Source organism: Arctopsyche grandis, chromosome 1 (genome assembly GCF_051622035.1).
Source record: "Arctopsyche grandis isolate Sample6627 chromosome 1, ASM5162203v2, whole genome shotgun sequence".
Taxonomy (NCBI): domain Eukaryota; kingdom Metazoa; phylum Arthropoda; class Insecta; order Trichoptera; family Hydropsychidae; genus Arctopsyche; species Arctopsyche grandis.
The window spans coordinates 29,941,592-29,961,698 of record NC_135355.1 but is presented as its reverse complement, the minus strand read 5'-3'; the positions used below and the strand labels follow the sequence as shown (position 1 = coordinate 29,961,698).

Here is a 20,107-nt window from a genome sequence, read left to right as displayed (position 1 = left end):
ACATACATATGTATGTATATACAGTTCTGAATTTGGTGTATTTGTGAGGTGTCTTTAGAGATTGAAGTTATACAACGTTATATATACAAAAATAGATTTGAAAATATACATGCAATGTACATATGTACATAAATGTATGTATGTACAAGATAAAGATTTGCGGGATCGGAGTCGGAGTATTTCAAACGAAGTTGGAATCGTAAAACAATCAACCGACTTCGACTTCTTTTTACTTTATTTTCTTTAATTAAAAGTATTACGCTATGGGTCAACATAGTCTCCAATTTTATTGCAGTAAATCCACGAATAAAATTAAATTTAATAATTTCCTTAAAAAAATCATGATTTTAAATTACATTATAAAAACAATCGCTAAATTGCAGGTATTTTGATGTTTTGTGACCAAAAAAAATGTTTCCTCCAATCTCATATTTTTTTATTCTTATTTTTACTCTCATTTTTTTTTATTAAATTGATTCGGTAAATGGAGTCGGTAAATTTTGATCCGATTCCATAACCCTTCATATTACTCAATAATAATTAATAATACTAAAATGATTTAAGCATATTTGCCTCACAGATTTGTGTTCACAAAATTATAGAACTTAAACTTAATAATAGTTATATAAAGGTATTCGACTAAATTCCGTTCTGTATTTGATTGATTGAAAATGTGGATTTTAAATAAACTACTGTTGGAGCCATTACTTTAATGTATCTACATATAGTTAAAAGAAGCTTGAGGAGTGAGCCTTTATAAAAAAGCTTGTAAAAATGAAGACGCAAGAGGAAGTGGTTTTAATACGTCAGAATTTCATTTTGTATGTATTGACTCCTCCCCATTACAATCAACTTCTGCTATTTGGAATGTGGGGATAATTTTTAATGTCAAAACATGCATACGGCCTCTATGTATAAAATTACAATAATCGTTTTTGACAGGTATGACAGGTATGATTAAATTCCAAACATTTCCCGAGAATATAAGCTAAAGTGACATATTATAATATATATATAATATGAACACGAATCGAACATATTGCTATGAGGGCATTAATCGATGAAGAAATTGTTTTCACCGCTAGAAATTATGACATTGACCCTTTAAAAACTAAACCTCGCCTGTTTTTATTACAAGCTTCCTTGACGTTTTTAAGCAAATCATATCCAAATATCCATATCCAAACAAATCGTATCCAAAAATCTTTCGGACGATTTGAAGAATGTTTCGATACTTGTTAGCGTTCCCGCGAACATGTTCATAATAGAGATTTATAGACGTCGTTGTTGTCTTTGTGTCTCAACGACAGCAATTTCCATTAAGATATTTTCACGGCGAGGAAGAAAGTGCCAAGAATAATGGACGTTGTACAGTGCGGTGGCCAAAACGGTGTGGCGTGCCACTCAAAAATAGACCGCACTCATCCGCATATTATGCTACGGAACAGAACGCACTTTTGCTAATCCTCATTGCATTATCAATCTCACTTCTTTTAATGGCCCTACCTTTAGTTTAGAATTTCACCAGAATACGGTAAGCCAAAGTATGAATCCACTGTGAGTGCATCGGCGCGTGTGGAACGTCATACATATGTATGTATGTATGAACACAAACATGAACGCAGTCATGATATGTACATCAAACGATTTATTGGGGCAGAGTTCACCAAGCATTTCTTCTGGCATATCCAGACACTTCATAATTTCAGTCATCCAATGGATTTCCTTATATACCCTTTTAGCCAAAATGTCAAACTCATCATCAATCGATTTCCTATTAGATATGACATTATCAAATTAAACATATGTATAACTTCGAACAGAACAAGTGAAAGAAAATGTTAAGGATTTTATCACAAGATGTACACATATGTGTATGTATGTAAGTACAGAGCTCGGCCGCCTGTGTGCAAGCTTAAATCGGTCGATCATTTTATCAGCATTTGTATAAATTATATTCATAAAAAAAATTCGGATGTGACCAACCCATCACTTCATCTACATATGTATTTGAGGAATATAAGAAGGTCACAAAACAAAATTCGATATTGAACCGTACAGACACATTCACACATACCGGCAGCATTATGAAATACTAATAGCAATGACAGTATTTTCGATACAAATTGAGCGCAAATGTATGGAAACTTGCACAAGACAAAAGTTCTACTTCTGGCTGTTGGATTTTTTTCAATTTTTTTTTATTACTTAAAATCACAATCAGTATTATACACAATAAATATCAAGAAGACTAAAATAATTTAAAAGGTCAGAATAAAATAATGAAATATTGTTTAAAAAAAATACTACTTCCGGTTTACGAATTCTGACAAAAAAAAAGCATCTGACATTTTAGTGTTAATTGCAGCTCGCATTGTTTATTTACCAATTTTTAACGTTTCTAAACTTAATAAATTTACGATTTCATATTATATAATGACTTTTAAAAGTACGCACTGGTGTGAAATAACAATTAAAATACCCAAACTCATACAAATTGTGTTAAAAAAATATGTATAATTTATTGCTTCCAGAGTTAATAAGCATTGCATTCCTGTGAGAATTTCGCGGGAAACGTTCATGGTGGTAGTGCGCGTATGTTAAAATGACAAAATGACACATTCAGTGTCGTCAGAATGAAAAAAATGTCATTCAAAATGCTCTCAGACATTCTAGAAAGTCCTATTACTCTTATTAATATCCTAAAAATCTAATAAACTATCTAGAGATGTTTTATAACCAAGAAAAAAGAAAATTCTCGGTGAATAATCTTTTGGAGAATATTTTCGTTCCACGAGATAAATAATTTCACTAACATACGCAGTGTTCTCGACTTACAACACTGCGTATTTTAGTGAAATTATTAATGTTTTCATTATTTTTGTATATGTATGTAAATGTTTAAGATAAGAAAATAAAAATATTTTATTAAAAATAAAAATATTCAATTTCAAGGTATACATTACTATATATGTATACATACTAATTTAAAAACAAATCTAATAAATGTATTGTGCTGTTTGGAATAAATGTTGCTTCAATGTACATATGTACATATTCAAAAAGTGAATCACATGTATATAGTTTAGAATCGATTTGTAAAATGGCGTCACTCCTTTTGTCTCGAACGATATGCAGATCGAGTCGCGAATTCTCGGCCAGAGCTGTGCAATCCGTAGTTAGAAAGTGAAATTGAAGAAATTACCCGAGACGCGTAAGAATGTGATTGTGCAACGAGTGCTTTTCCAGTTACGTTTTTAAGAGATTGAACTACATATGTACATCAGTTGATGCAAATTTTGAATACACATTCTTTATCTTTTTAACATACCTACTTTATATATGATATTGGTAGATTGAAAAGGGTAAATGAAATGTAAATTAAATGATGATTATGGTAATGAACAGTAAGGAACGGCGGACAGGATTCTTTTCAGCACAAAAATGTTTTACAATTTCAACTTTTTTTTTTGCTTTGTTGATTTGTAGGATAATAGTAATTGACATTAGTGAATCATTTTTTGTGGGCAAAAGAAACTTGTCCACCGATCTCTAGTGATGATGATATTAATTCACATTCAAAATATGTTAAGTATGTACCTCGTGATTTCAAATTTGTCTTTATTTTTCTGTTTCACCATCACATGAAAAAACCACCATGACAGGTAAACACAATACACAAATAATGTATAATGTATTTATTTGTTTAAAGCGTTATTCGTGAAATAATATTTGATTCTGATGAAACAGTTAAATACAAACAGATTAATAAAGAAACTGTCGTCATTAAATTAGACAGCATTTTTTTTTCATTCCAAGCATATTCGTAATCATTGAGATTTGCAAATTGTCATCTTCTAATCTGTTTCCGTATTCAATTTTTAATGCTGTGTGCCTATGTATGAGGGAAGAATCTCTCACAAATATGCTTTGATTCAAATAGTGTTTTCAGCTCCTTAATTCATAATTTGATACCAAAAATTTACAACGTTAACTTAATTAAAGTTTATTTCATTTCGAAATATACAAATTTATGAAATTTAAATATTATCATAGCAGTATCTATTGATATTTTAAAATCGAAGGTACATAAGGTTTTTTTCGTTCGGAATTTATTTAAGGCGTTGAATTAAAATTAAAATTTGTAAATTTAACGTTTTTACTTTATCTATGTATTTATGAAATAACAATACATGAAGTTTTGTGATCATGCGAAAATTTGAACTCAAGATTTTTACTGATTCGAACTCAGAATCGATCACTGATCACGTTTTCATGATCTAGAAAAAATGTGTGTCCGTCTGTGTATTTTGGGGATTTTTTGAACACCATTAGTCCTATCGAACTGAAACTTATTATCGGTTACTAAAATCCTTATCGATACGACGTAAATTTTTAAGTTGATCGGAAATGGTAACTCCTCTTATATGTAGGTGTCCCCTTTTTTAAGTTTTTGAATTCAATTATCTCCCAAGCCGCTAACTGAATCGGACTGAAATTATTTTACATGTAATAGAAATTACAAATTTGATATTTTTTGAATATTTTTATCTGAACCGGAAGTAGTACTTTTACTCTAGAGAATCGAGGTTTTTTATGTTTTTCTCAAAAACATAAAAAACGTATCGAGCTGAAGATTTATATTTGTATTCTTTATGTACTAACTTAGAGCTGATAACGTTTTAAAATATTTCATTATTTTATTCTGACCTTTTAAATTATTTTAATCTTCTTGATATTTATTGTGTATAACAGCGGTTCCACCATATAAAAATGATTGTATTTCATGAAATTTGTTATTGCCAGTGTATTTATAATATATAGTACTTGCATGGCAAGGAATGTGAAAACAGGATAGACGCAATGTATCTGTTTTGTTAAAAAAAAAATTCTATAAAAAAAGCTATTTGTAGAGTCACAATTATAATATGCTCAAGGTTTAATACATTTATATACTATTTCGTCATACTTCTATTACTGATAAATGGTTTTAGTAAAACACAAAATTACAAAGTACATACATTCATATAATATATTTCCTTTTCTTGATTAAATCTCCTTACAAAATAAATTTCATGTGATTTATTTAATTCATCGATACGTCGATTATGATTAATTAATATAAAAAATATTTATATTTATGATTGAAAATCATTCATTCCTGCATGTCCACCATTACTTATTTTTTTTCGCGTACCACCGACCATCAACCGCGTACCACAGGTTGGGAACCGCTGGTTTATAATACTGATGTGATTCAAAGTAATAAAAAAAATTGAACAAAATCGGAAAACCGGGAGTAGAACTTTTGTCTTGTGCAAGTTTCCATACATTTGCGCTCAATTTGTCATAGCTATTATTATTTCATAATGTTGCCGGTATCTGTGAATGTGTCTGTACGGTTCAATATCAAATTTTGTTTTGTGACCTTCTTATATTCCTCAAATACATAGATAAAGTCATGGGTTGCTCACATCCGAATATTTTTCTAAGCGCCCTTAGGAAAAATATTAAAAAATTAGTTACTATCCTCTTTTTTCCGGCTTTGGTTCCGGCAGAAAAGTGGTTACCAAGGTTTCCCAACCCCACTGGTTTAGTTAAAAATAAATATAATTATATTTCAGTAGTAAACTTTCCGAAGCATTTTTTCGGCAAAATCTTTAGTTAATGCTGAAAAATCAAGATTTTCAGCGATCATTTTCTATCATTTTCAATAGATTGATTTCCCAAACTGGAAAGTCTATTTTGTGACACGTAGACCGGGGATAAGTTTTAATTAATTTAAGTTTCGAAAAACTACGTTCACCACTTGCTACAGTTATGTATAGGCAATGTCAACAAAATTCGCATAGCACCCAAATGTTCGGATATAATTCTTGCAAATGTTCTTTTATGAAATTTAATACAATGAGTGGATTAATTGTACCTTTTATTTGAGAGATGGGCTTTTTAACTAATAAGTTCATTACTAATGATATCAGATTTTGAATTCGTGGTGAGCTGAATTTGAAGATCGGCACAATATTTACGAAGTTCGTTTCTTTCCGGTAGATTGTTTACAAAATACAAAAAACCCCACGTCTTTGAATATTCGTTCAACTCCTCGAATCTTTCTTTCATTGACACAAATGTTAAGGATTCAGAGCGGATTTAAAAACTCGACCTCTAACTATTTTTTAGGACAAATGATTAACTCGTTTTGTGTATTTTCGTCAAATTGCCGTTTCAATTTTTAATTGTTTAAATACCGAATCTATTTGTAATTCCACTGCTACATCTTTAGCTGAAACTTACTATTTTCGCTTCCCATTATATGTCAAATTATTTTTTTAAGTAATATAACTAGCTGTATTACCCGGCTTCGCTGAGTATTTATAATATAAGCCGCTTAAACATGACTAATAATCTAATAGTAAACATTTTATAAAAAAAAAAAAATTTAATTAAAAAAATAAAAAAAAATTTTTTAGGGCTTCGCCCTCGGCCCCCCTTGAGCCGCTTTCCTTCAAGGGCTTCGCCCTCGGTGCCCACCTGAGCCTTTGCCTTCTAGGGCTTCGCCCCCGGCGCCCCCTGAGCCTTTGTCTTCAAAGGCTTCGCCCTCGGCGCCCCTTGAGCCTTTGCCTTCTAGGGCTTCGCCCTCGACGCCCCCATAAGCAATTGTCGTTTAGGGCTTCACCCCTCTGCGCCCCCATGAGCAATTGCCGTTTAGGGCTTCGCCCCTCTGCGCCCCCCTTATCTAATGCCTTTTAGGGCTTCGCCTCTCTGCGCCCCCATGAGGAATTGTCATTTAGGGCTTCGCCCCTCTGCGCCCCCATGAGCAATTGCCGTTAAGGGCTTCGCCCCTCTGCGCCCCCTTTGGGGCCCAGAGGGGCGAAAAAGAAAAAAATTGCGATGTTACAGAAGATTTCTCAGCGTCATTTCTCTGCAGTGAAATTTGAAACAATTTTTTTTGATAAGCATAATATAACATAAAAGGGAATATGTATAAATAGAATTTGTTGAGTATAAATGTTTGAAACTTAGAACTTAGAGGCCCTCTTAGCGCTCTAATCTAAAATTTTATAGCGCTCTAATTTTAAATTCTGAAGTGTGGCCTCCTAATTTACCCGGCGCCCTCGGGCGCCGCCCCACCCAACCCCCCACCCTAAAACCGGCACTGCTAGTATGTAATAAATATTATATATCAATTACTTAAAAAAATCAACTGAAGACGCCTGGCATGAGATTCGGCGAAAAAATTTGTAACATTTTCATATGTATGTGAGAGCAATTTCATTTAATCTAATTCTTTGAAAAAATAATTCTTATGTCCCCACTTCTCTTCATAACAGCAAAATTTGCGTTCATAATAAGATATTTGATCATAGTTCTTGTAATATATTTAATTGATATATTTTTAAAATATATGTCATAGTTCTTGTAATTATAAAATCAATTTTTTATTTAGGGGGAGGGGGCTGGCGCCCTAAAAGCCCCCCTTTGGCTACAGCCATGATTGTAATTCAAGTTATAATTGAACAATTTATTTGATCTGGTCTAGCAAGTTTTTAACATGTATTCGATATCTTGATATTTCCACTCTTATTGTTTGTTTTGTGATACTGCTTTGGAATATGTAATCTCGAGCATTTTCATATTCCTTTCAGGAATATTTTGTACATGTGTTCTTTTACAAAGATTTCGTCCATAAATTTTAGAATACTTACCACAAGTATGGGTGTGATACTTGCTTGATGGATAGTCCCATTGATAAATAAATTAATATAACGAATGAGTGAAGTAAATTATTGTCTTAAATTTTTTTTAATACATATGTAGTGAGAAGCAACTGATAAATACCTGCATACTATGTATGTACATACATAGTTTTGTAATATGATTATATTTTGTTAGACGTTTTCAAATCTTGATTTATTTTAGTATTATTGAAATTGTGGGAGAAGGATTTAATTTATGTCACATGCAAATTATGTCATATTTGCAATGACATCAGCCACGCCCGTTTGCGTGTTAGTTTCCTACCGGTCGGTCGCTTTGGCATACCATTCACCTGTTGTTGCTAGGGACATTATGCAATTTGCGCAATTATTGCAGATACACGAATGCACTGATGACTTAAGGTTTCCACACAAACGCATTTCAGGACATATTAGAATTGAGTTTAGTGCACTTAACTTTGGTTTTTGTACATTCCATGACATTTCGGTGAAAGATAAAGTTTCCTCCCCATTTGAATAATTATGTAGATCGTGAATCAGGAAAGTGGGAGATGTCAGGATAATTGTAGGATCACATGCAGCATCCGGGCATCTTCTGAACTGTTCCGAGTCGACCTGTGATTTCCGCTTGGCAGCTAAATTACTCAATGTTACTTTGGTTGCCCATCACCGTTCAAGACCTCACTTGCATAGCACCTTTTTTTACATACCTCCTTTACGTTTCACTTATTAATTTTTGAATTACGATAAGTTTATTTAAAAAAAAAATTGGGAGTCGTTATTATTTTATATCCACAAAATTAATATAAGTTAGCTTAATTGTAGAAATGAAAAATAAAACTGTTGTAAATTAAGATTTAATAGGTTAATATTCAACATTAAACATCTGTAGACAGTTTTCATAAAACATACATATTACATATACAGTAAACGAAAAGCATAAAACATGTTATACATATAAATTTATGGTGCATAATTTTTTTGAGACTTGCTTTCATATACATATATGCGTACATATTTAATTTTAACGTAAATATATACACATGCAGTAAACAATAAATTAACATTCTGTTAAAATTAATGCCTTGTAGATAGAAGAGAAAAACTTATAGTGCTTGTATTTCTAATATACATATATGTATGTAATATATATGGAGAATTTTTCTTAAACACGTTCTAGAATGATTCTAAAAATAAATCCAAATCTTTCAATGATACTTTTATATTTCTAATATAATTCTAAGAATACTGGTCAATTCTAGTAATCATACGTTTTAAATTATATATTATATATAAAAAAAAATATTTTGGAATGTATTAATTTCATACATTCACATTCAACTAATGTAAATAAAGCAATTTTTACTAATAATTTACGAAGACTTTGGTTAAAACAATCAAACATATATTTCAACCTCCATTGAAATCAACATTTACCAATTACGATATATAATAGTTACAAAATGAATTATTACAATTACATATTTAGAAGGAACGTGATAAATATTCAAATAAAAAATGTGTGTTTTCCATTGATATATGTTTCAGTGATAAGTATGTTTATCGAAATAATAAAATAAAATAATTATCAACAAATGCATTGTAAATTTGAGACATAACTTATATTCGAAAGAAAAACAGCTTTTGCTATCACAGATAAAATCCTATAATGGTAATTATTGATGGCTAAATTATCAATAATAATTTAATGAACTAATGGTTAATGAGTGGTTATTTTAACAAATTAATATATTCAATTTAAATAGAAGATAGAATTATACATACGTATATTGCTCATACTAAATTAAATACATATTCAGAAAAAACTATTTGCAACCAATAATAAAAGATTTTAGCATTCGATCGTACATATATAAAAATATCATTTTCGACACTATTGTCACTTTAGGAAGACATTCGAAATTAAAATAAGCATTAAACGATAATAAATTTTTCACAGCTCTGTCTTTCCGATGATTAAATTTCACTATAATATGATATCACATGTATATATATGTACATATAAATATCAATGTAAGTTAATAAGTAAAAATAAATAAATAAATAAAATCACTATCAAAATACATATCTATATTTCATCTAATATTAGATCAATTGCCGCTCTCCAGAATTGGTTTCGTTTACTTCTGGCACATCGGATAATACGTTGGTACTGTCACGCTCTTCTCGGGCAGCTTCTGATAGCCAACGTTGTATCTCATTTGTGTACATTCTTCGCTGGAGAACTTCGCGCGTCCTTGGTCGAGATCCGATGAACGTAACCACACTCTGAAATCATTATAAAAATTGAAACGCAATTTAAAAAATATTTAATTTGAATGTGGATTAGAATAATACGCACTCCTGCCGGCAGATGAGGTCTCAATTGATCTGCCATAGATCCGTCTATGCCCAACCTCTGAACTTCTTCCCAACTGACGTGAACTTCTTCATGAAGTAGTTTCTCCTCTGAAATATTAAAATTGATAATTGGGATATGCAATATTACATATTAAATTGTTAAATATATTTAAAAAAACTGATCAGATTACCGTCTCTCTTAGTAGTACTTCTTTTGTAATGTATTCGAAACCGGAAAGCTTCAAGCACGCTAGCGACAACAATAGTCAAGACAACCATTGTAAACAAGTAAAATACCTGAAATTTTTATTTAATATATACAATAATAATAATTGAAATATTTTAGTTACACTTTAACCCTTTGAATGCTGACCAACGCTGATCGGCGTTTTGCCAACAAGTTCATGAGCCTGAAATACGCCAATAGGTGGTGTTTTTTGAGTATGTAAAAAATAAACAAGAATACTACCCGCCAAGCCTTTCCAGGTGGCATTGAAAAAAAAATGCATTGAACATGAATGTGTGATATGTCAACGTTTATAAAGACTGGCTTACACCAGAATTTCTGAATTTATAACCATAGCAGAATTTCTCGATGTAAATCCCTAACTGCTGAGTATCTTAGATTGTGGCTTGGCATTTAGATTGTGAGCATTACATATTAAAAACAATGAAGACGATGGAACTAGTTTTGAAAAAATACATTCATTAATAGACTTCTTTTAGATATTAGAGAGTCTAAACACCTTTACAAAACTCGAAATCCTCGGTGGTAGTTATCTAGGGTTTGTTTGGATTAGCTACAATTTTTATACTGGCTTTCTAAATAATTCTAGTTGGAAATATTGGCGAAATTTTCAGGGTGTCGGGCTTTCAACAGAAAAGACGTCAGCACTCAAACGGTTAAGGTATTTAAAACATATACGTAATTACCATGAAATATATGCGACTCCATTGATTGGCAACAAATGCATAAGCATTCATGATAATGAACCAATTATTAACAACTGTCAATTCGAAGAGTGTAACACCACTAGTCAAGAGATTTTCAAATGTATTCAAATAGTAGAAACCTAAAGCGGTCGAACTATTAGCTGAGTATTTATAAAAATCTTCAACGGTTGTATTTCTAAAAATAAATAAAATACAAATATACAATATTGTAAGTTATAAAACGTCGTTTTTTTCATGTTTGTGATATATGATAACTCTTTAATTTAATCTAAGAATTTCTTTTCATAACTTACACACAACAATTCCGCATGTCATAGCTGGAGAACAGTTCCATTCCGACAATGGCAAAGAAATAATACATGACAAGCATAACGCAAGCAGCCGAAGACATTAACGGTGATAGTAGCACCAATGTTCCGAAGACGTCACGATACCTCTTTTTTAATTTATACAGCCGCATCAATCTCAATGGTCTAAATATAACGACTATAATAAAATTGGGTGCCAGAACTAATAGAATGGCACCGCATATTCCAAGTACGGTGGCAATCAAATCAAACATATTCCAACCACTTGAGAGGTATACACGCATACCTTGTGCCATCATCCTCAAACCGGCTTCGATCAAAAACACTGCAAAGTACAAAAAAATGCGATGAGCATTGCACACTTAAATTACACGAAAAAAATGAATAAAGACTTACGTATGAGAAAAAGCCATGTGTCCCAAGATGCGCAAAATAGTCGGGCACTGTCTTGTAACCCTCCCGATGCCTCGGTGATACGAATCAGCATAGACACTCCGTTACCGATGATGAGTGTGACTGAAATTTAAAAGACTTTTCAAATCATTATTTGAATACATGGAATTATACGGCTTTGATGCACTATTAAACGTTCAAAACTCACAGACAATGTGTTCAAAGTAGGGCCAGTTGACAATGTTGAACGCCGCTCGACCCAAAACTTCGATGGGACCCAGTGCGCCATACCAGGGAGCTCTGTCGTGCTGTGGTGCCCATCTAAGGGCACCGCACTCGTAAACAGATAGAAATTCTTCAAGAGTTAGCGCACCACTTGCCGTTCCGTTCAATTGTTTAAACATTAGAAGAACATCTCTTGTACCTGAAAAAAATATTTTACTTCTGATTATGCCTGTTTTAAAGCACCCTTTTAATTAAAATAAAAATTTACCAATTGGCCAAATATAAATTCTGGATATTTAAAAATGTATAGTAAATATCTACACTCCTATTATTAAAGCCACTTAATTTTGCACAAGAAATCAAATTTAGGTACACATACATACATATATGTATATACAAATTTTGATAATATTATCAAACACTCGATTAATTTAGTTTTGACCATTATTTGATCCCAAATTTTCAAAATTGAGTCACATAATTTGCAATTGTAATCATCATCATCATTAAAGCCATTCAGCAGCCACTGCTGGATGAAGGCCTGTCCAACACGTTTCCATTCGTCTCTGTTTTGCGCAACTATAATCTATCGCACCCCGCAAATGATTCAAATTTCGTCCAGCCATCTTCCCTGCATCCTTCCTTTTACATTCTCTCAGGTACAATTCCACCACTTCTTTTGTCCACCTTTCATCCATTCTTCTAGCTACGTGACACGCCCATTGGCATTTAAACTCTTCACTTTCGCCACTACTCTTATTATACTTTTCACCCGGGTGACCATCACCGCACCGACAGTCAAAAAATCGAAAGTGTCCGTTTACCATGCATACATATGAAAAACGGTTAGTATATACATATATCAGTGGCGTGCGGTAAAAGTCTCTCTCCCTCCGTCGTACATCCTCACTTAATTTACGGGAGCAGGATACAACAGGAACAAGAGAAACAGGCTTTTCCTCCCGTATCCTGTGCGCGCACATTAAAAGAGGCTTTATGACAAAAAGAGAGATAATTTCACCCCATGCCAATCATATATATTATATATACATAGTACCGTTTACCATGCACCCTTTTTTTTATCTTCCGACTTAAGATTTTTCGATTTTCGATCTTTGCCTTCCGATATTTGCTTTTTCACTTTCGGTACCGTGAGGTAGACCCCCAAATTCCATACGTCATAAAATATAAAACTAAAAAGCAAAATATACTTTTATGAGGAGTGAAATATCTCATTAAGCCATGAAATTGTCGGAATCTGACAGCACCAGGAGTTTGCTTCGATACCAATAGCCGGAAAGCGTGTTGACAAGCTCGTCTCCGATGCAAAAGTAGACGGCGATACTTTTCGCGCTCTATCCGAGTGAATGTTTCGTATACAACGGCTAACATCTACAAATCAAACAGATTACACTGTAGAATAATAATATGTCATAAATGTACATACGTAATAAAAATAAAAGAATTGGACTAACCAAGTTCATTAGAACGTAAAGCACGGTGGCAATGTATGAAATGAAAAATATCGCATACCATTTAGATTTCGCATACGATGGCATCATCACGTCTGGAAAACTATAATTTAAAAATTAATATTATAAATATGAATATAATTATAAGTTAAATTAATAGTAGTTTGGTTGTAAAATAAAATGAGAGTTTAACTTACTTGGCAGTAGTAAGAAGTACAAACATGCTCACGAAAGAATCGCTAATAGTGTTGAAATGCTGAGTATCTATATGCTCCGAGAATAAGTAGAATCCGAGCAAGGAGTATGTGGTAACAAAGAACAAGAGCAGTCCTATAAGATTAAAATTTTATTTGTAAAATAAAAGCGTTGATTGAATTCAAAAAGTAGATTTATCGAAATATCTTTACCGAGCATATCTAATATTGGCGGTAACGATTGTAATATTTGTCGTATGAATCTGCGGACACCGCCACAGTGCCGAGTGTCGACTAAAAATATTGGCCGAAGCGCACGCGTAACTCTAAAGTGAGAACATTGCCGTAAAAGCACAACAAACGCTTCCAGCACCATTATGAATAAAGTCACACACTGAAATTATACACAACTTTATAACCTTAAAGAAAACAACAATCAAAGAAAATTCAGTACATGTATTTACATATGTGGCCACTGTGGATCAAGACTTGAAATGTAATTATACATATATGGTATATTCATTATTAGTCAATTTAATTCAAATATAGCAGTAATTGTGAAACAATATGTATTAAATTTCATAAACAATAGTAGGCCATGTACACAAAAAATATCGTTTAATTCATAAATTGAATGGTTAGAAATTTAAATTGCAATATTAAACACGAGACATTTCCATTTACAATCACTCTGCTTGAGGTCACCTGACCGGATGAATATAATGCATATTACCAAAGGCAAAGAAGTCAAATCTATCCAAATGAGGCGACACTCACTTAAAACAGGCCACCATTGACGTACTTGAATATGTTAACAAAAATTTGCCACAGAGAATGAGTGAAATTCTGGTGACTTGATTGTCAACGGGTTAAAAATTTAATACTGAAATATTTGCAATTCTTATTGAACTTTGTTTTCTAATCATTTAATAAATACAAAGCTTATTGAAATACAAATAATGTTAAGATTTAAATTATACATACATATATGAAAGAAAAGCGATAAAAAAAAATAAAACAAGAAACTCACCGAGAATAAAATAAATGTTATTAGTGCTTCAAATGAAAGATGATGAATGTGTTAAGATGACAAAACCTAAATAGAAAGTGGAAAGCAATGAAAGTAAACAGAAAGTAAAGACACTTAGATGAGATAATGTACAATTTTATTTTTGATTTTGATATCAACATTGTAGTGAAGGTTGAAATTTGATTGACCAGTCAACTATTGTAGTTGCAGCCTTGATATGAAATGACAAGTTTCTTTTAAGCAGATTAGAGCAGTATTTGTTGCATATGAAAAATGATACACTTACATTGATACTAATTACAAGCTTTTATAAGTGTATTATTTTTTACTTACTGTATTATGAGTTATAATATACATATGTATATACAGTAATTAAGCTCAAACCCGCATCACAGTATGTGTGATTGATTACAAGCAAAAATTAAAAACAAACATGGCAGATAAATGATGTACACATTGAAAAAAAAGTGCAAGAATACGATTGATTGAAACTATAAGAAAGCATTTGAAACACTTAGATTTTAATATACATAATATTTACTTTTAACATAGTACGTTTGTGCTTTAGTATCGTTCTCCATCCGATCCATTTGAGTTTCAGGAATAATTCTACGCCGATTACGCTAAGCGCTAGCAATTCCACGGTACCATGAATGCCTACCGGAAGCTGAAATGATAATCGTAAACATTGAGTATATGTATATCGAGGTTCCAATTGAATGATGAATAAATGAAACGAACCTCAAACAAAGGCACTGCGGGATCTTCGGTGAATGCCAAAAGCATTAATAATAGTGAAGCGCTCAGGTCCAAACCGTGATACCACGGATTGTGCACCCGGAGGTAAGCCGGTAGTTCGCCGGGACTAGATGGATGAGAATCGAATTTTTCATTGTTTAAACCTTCCTGTGAAATTAAATGACGAAATATTTAACTAAAGTTTAATTTGTTACATAATAAGTCATATATTTTACTTGCAATTACGCATTTGTTTGGCTTAATGTCACCATCTAAATTTATCTCCAGTTTAAACAGTCAAATATAAACATTTACTTAACGCTAAAGGATTTTAAAAATTAGTTCAAGTACAGAATCTCATAATGAATACATTTTTACTTTATTTATAATAATTTCATACTTCTAAATATATAGCAGCTTCGTGATAGTTCATCTCCCAATGATCCTCTTCGGTGAGATGTTCATGATTGGATCGATTGAGTGAAGAGCGACTGCCGAGATCGAGTACAGCACTTCGCACATTATCCATTATTCCGTCGCCATTAGCATTTGTACGAGTTACATCTGCAACAGTAAATGTCATTAGCTGCGAGAATAATGAACTACAACATTGCCAGATAATATCACGATCGCATATTGTGACGCATACTTCCGACAATTTGCAGTTTTGATTATATTTGTGTGCGATAATTTTTAATAGTAATATTGTTCAGATATGTAATAAGCAAAAATAAGTAAGTGTATTTGTATATTCACTATACATAGTAAGTTATACATAAATGATTGACTGGGCTAAATATAGCATAGCACATTATGGGGACATGGTCGAGAGCAAAATGTGACGGTAATTGCGATGGATTGGATTACTCATTTTGTTATTATTTCGTTGCGATTTTTGTAATATTCTATAAAATGTGTTACTTTCATTTTTATGTCTTTTTAATAATAATTGATTGAAGTTACTATGAGAGATTATTTTTGACCTCAGCAAAACCAGTATTATAATGCTAAAATAATCTTAGATGTGAATAGGCGCAATCATTAAATATGTCATTGTGGAGGCTGAGATTAACTTAACTGTGTATATAATACACATAAATACATACATTTGTAATTCGTATATTTCTTTTGCAGAGTTATCAATCATTAACAGATATGAACAACATCCAAATACGGTTTTTCCTAATTGAGGGTCATAACCTATGTATGTTCAGTTTTAACATTAATTTAGTAGGTCACGGCAATCAAATGATTCAGTCTAATTAAGTTTTTTAAATAATCTTGTCGCATGTGGAGGCCCCAGAATTCAAATATCAAAGGTATATGTCATTATAATGAACACCAACTTTCGCTTGAGAGAAGACGAGAGAAAGGAGAAGAAACAATCCTGGCGAATGACATGGTTTAGATAAGGAAAAAAAACAAGATACTAATTAACACTTATTAACTAAGTATAGGATCAAATATTTGACTACATTTTGTCTAAGAAAGATTAAATTAGCACATAATACTAAGAAATATAAATCTATGGAAATTTTATTTTTGTATGGGATCTAAAAATCAAAATCATTTAAAAAACGGGGGTGATTCTAAATAACGTCATTAATATTTTTGTACTATGATATAAAAATAGGTACTTATTGGTTATATGGGCGCAACCGAGCATTTCGTATACACACTTACACTAACGCAAATAAATAGGTACACGGCATATACATGAATTTGGTAGCCTCGCCAAGAATCAGTATTACAAAACTACAAATTTCACATATGTATAGCAATTCATCAAATAGATTACTGACCACTGCATTATATTTACGCTGCAATGAACGCTCAACAATGCAATCGCTGCGAAAACCAATCTTGATTTTGCCATATAGTTTAATGTAATTGTTTTTGTTGAAGGGATATTGTCTCTTGAATTCAGTATATTGTTCGAAGTAACGTTGCGTACTGTCACCTTACTAAAACTTTTTGCGACACCTAGGGACCGTTCATTTAACTGCCGTGTATTAGTTTGTGTTAGCGTAAGTGTGTATACTTGATGCTCCAATGCGCCCATATAACTAATTAATCATTAAATTAATTTTTATTTTTTGCTATTTTTTCGAAAAAAATTCATGTTTGCGGCGTTTTAGGATGGTTTTCTTGTTTATTTAATAAAATGTATGTTAAATTCAAGACACAAAGAATTTATTCGCAGCCGTGTGATATATTTTGATAAAATTCTCATAATAATTTACTGTTTTTAAAAATGGGGGGGGGGGGGGGCTGGAGCCTCCCTGGCTACAGTCGTGCATGTATGCATGACACGGCTCAGTGTACTAAAAATTTGCAATGAAATAATTTTTCGTCATGATTAAAAACAAAATAAAATTCATCAAATTATCATAAATAAACAATATATAATGCCGTCAATAAGAAGATTTTTCGGTGAATACGAGAGATATGTACATAGAAGCGTTCCTATATCAAAAATACAATACACATTGAAATATTGACCTTTTGAGAATAAAAAAAGACACAAATTGGATATGAGAAATTTTTATCTTTCGTGCAATGTAAAAGCAAACTCAGATAAAATGTAATTGTATTAAACTTGCTTATTATAATAATTTTTATTTTTAAATTCAGTTTTTATTGTACAAAATGGGTATAATAGTTTTTGAAACATCCGTATGGGTTGGTGTTTTTGGATAGCCACCTCAAATGAAAAATTGTGGAATGCAATTAGGGTTGTCAGATTTCTGAAATCACAGATCAGGACATTCACTATTTCGAACGATCAAAAAAAAAGAAGTTTAAGAATTAATGAAGAAATTAAGAAAAAAATATTTTTAATGAAATTATAATGTATATAAATAAGTATATACTTACATAAGTATGTATATATGTAGATGAGAACATAGTCAATTATGATTGACCGAAATCACAATTATTGACATTTATTTGATACAATTACAGGAATTACATTTTGGTTTAAATGCAAAATTTTATATAATCAAAAGTTTTTTCCTAGCTTTTAGCTTGTTTCAAAATATGTTCGCCAACTTTGCTTGATAAAAAAAGTCATAACAATTGCATAAATAATAATCTATTTCTCTCCTTTCTCCAGGTTACGCTCATTAGACTAAATATTCTTTCGCAAATTGCAATGGAATGTAAAATTGAGATTTGGGCCACAATTTTATATAAATTATTGCAAGCGGAATGATCTTTAAAAAACATTATCCTTTACTCATATAATGGTTTTTCTCGTTTTCTTCAGTAAAAATTTGTTAAACAGACATCTTCGTATAGAAGGTCAACATTGCAAGTAATATTAAATAATTATGCTAATTCTACAATTGAAGAAAATTCGATTTTTATGTTTGGTTTAAGGTAGGGCTGCCAGACGTCCCGGTATTCCAGGTTTGTCCCGGTTTCAAGCCTCTCGTCCTGGCGTCCCGAAGGGACCTTTCAGAACAGCCAAATGTCCCAGTTTGCGATAGCTGCTTATTGACCTTTCATTGTTTAAAAATACTGACCCCCGCAGTTATGAAACTGCAAAAAATGCACGAATCTCCATCTCACCGTAGATCCACATCCGCATGGTTAAAAAAGCAAGAAAAGCGAGATTGAGAAAATCAATTTTTTTTCAATCTTCTTCGGCAACATGTAATTAATTTCATTTAATATTAAAAATAACTAAATAAACTGAAAAAATAGAAAGGAAATACTAGTTTATAAAAGGATGGATTTTATTATATTAACAATTAAAATTTCCCAGTTTGGATATCAATAAATCTGGCAGTTCAAGTTTAAGAGGGCTGGACACCAACGCCTTGTCCATACAAACGTATTAGACTTCTCCTTTCCTCAATTATGGCACTAGAGAAATTATTTTTTAATATGCTATGGATATCCACCATTGGGTTGCATCTATCGTTTTATTTTTTTGATTAGTTATTTTTTATAGGAGCTAGGAGCCGCCAAACATCAATAAAATCGCCTCTTTTTTACACCCACGAAGAGTCCAGCGTGCTTATTTAAAAAAAATACGCACATAGTTGCACAGAAAACATCTTTCTCATACCGATGATAAATTTTTTTTAAAAATTGGTCCAGTTTCGGAGGAGAAAATAGGACAATACGAAACCTCGATTTTGTCAAATCAAAATACGTATTATCTGGTCGAAGCGCAACTGTCGCATTCACTCGATATAAATATGTATTGATATATATTGTCGCATTCACTCAATATATATATCGAAGAAAGGAACGGCAACAAAATTAAGGTTTCAGGTGTACAGCCCTCTTAAGGACAAGATTTAAATGTATTGAAATTTGTTACTTTTGAAGTCAAACCATTTCGTTTTACATATACAAATTTTGCTCAAATAGGGAAGTCTGGCAACCCTGATTGCAATACAAATGAAGTTGCACTATGAAATGAATGATACATGTATGCAATAGGTATTCGGTATGCCTATGGAGTGATCAGAACAAAGCTATCGATTGCCAGTTGTGGCGAAACGTGGATGAGTAATTCAGGTGTGAGGAGTGGAAGTGGATGTGGGTGTGGGTGTGGGGTTTCCTCACCGCAGCCGAGTCCAGCAGCGCCATACGACTCGTCAGCGAACCGAGTGTAGCCATCGTCAGGCGTGAAGGCCGTCCCACGGAGCGCTGCCATCTCGGAGCGCGCGCCCCCCGCGCCTCCGCCCCCGCTACTGCT

At 32.3% G+C, this 20,107-nt stretch overlaps 1 protein-coding gene across 1 annotated transcript; it reads right to left on the bottom strand.

The window, feature by feature from the left end:
- Window positions 1-8,563: 8,563 nt before the first annotated feature.
- On the bottom strand, window positions 8,564-20,107 carry LOC143913348 (two pore calcium channel protein 1-like). Its single transcript, XM_077433080.1, has 15 exons — window positions 19,975-20,107; window positions 15,794-15,957; window positions 15,397-15,561; window positions 15,197-15,322; window positions 13,839-14,019; window positions 13,629-13,761; window positions 13,435-13,534; window positions 13,171-13,351; window positions 11,943-12,158; window positions 11,738-11,857; window positions 11,327-11,666; window positions 11,013-11,208; window positions 10,271-10,376; window positions 10,081-10,187; window positions 8,564-10,007 (listed from the first exon to the last, which is right to left on the bottom strand). Exons 1-15 carry the CDS (start codon window positions 20,063-20,065, stop codon window positions 9,825-9,827), a joined length of 2,409 nt encoding a protein of 802 aa, XP_077289206.1. The 5' UTR covers window positions 20,066-20,107; the 3' UTR covers window positions 8,564-9,824.

Excerpts from the sequence above, each read along its gene's own strand:
- LOC143913348 (XM_077433080.1), bottom strand. The coding sequence starts at position 20,065 with ATGGCAGCGCTCCGTGGGACGGCCTTCACGCCTGACGATGGCTACACT. Across the intron at positions 15,323-15,396 it reads CCGCAGTGCCTTTGTTTGAG|CTTCCGGTAGGCATTCATGG; the intron begins GTTCGTTTCATT and ends TTATCATTTCAG. Across the intron at positions 10,008-10,080 it reads GACCTCATCTGCCGGCAGGA|AGTGTGGTTACGTTCATCGG; the intron begins GTGCGTATTATT and ends TAATGATTTCAG.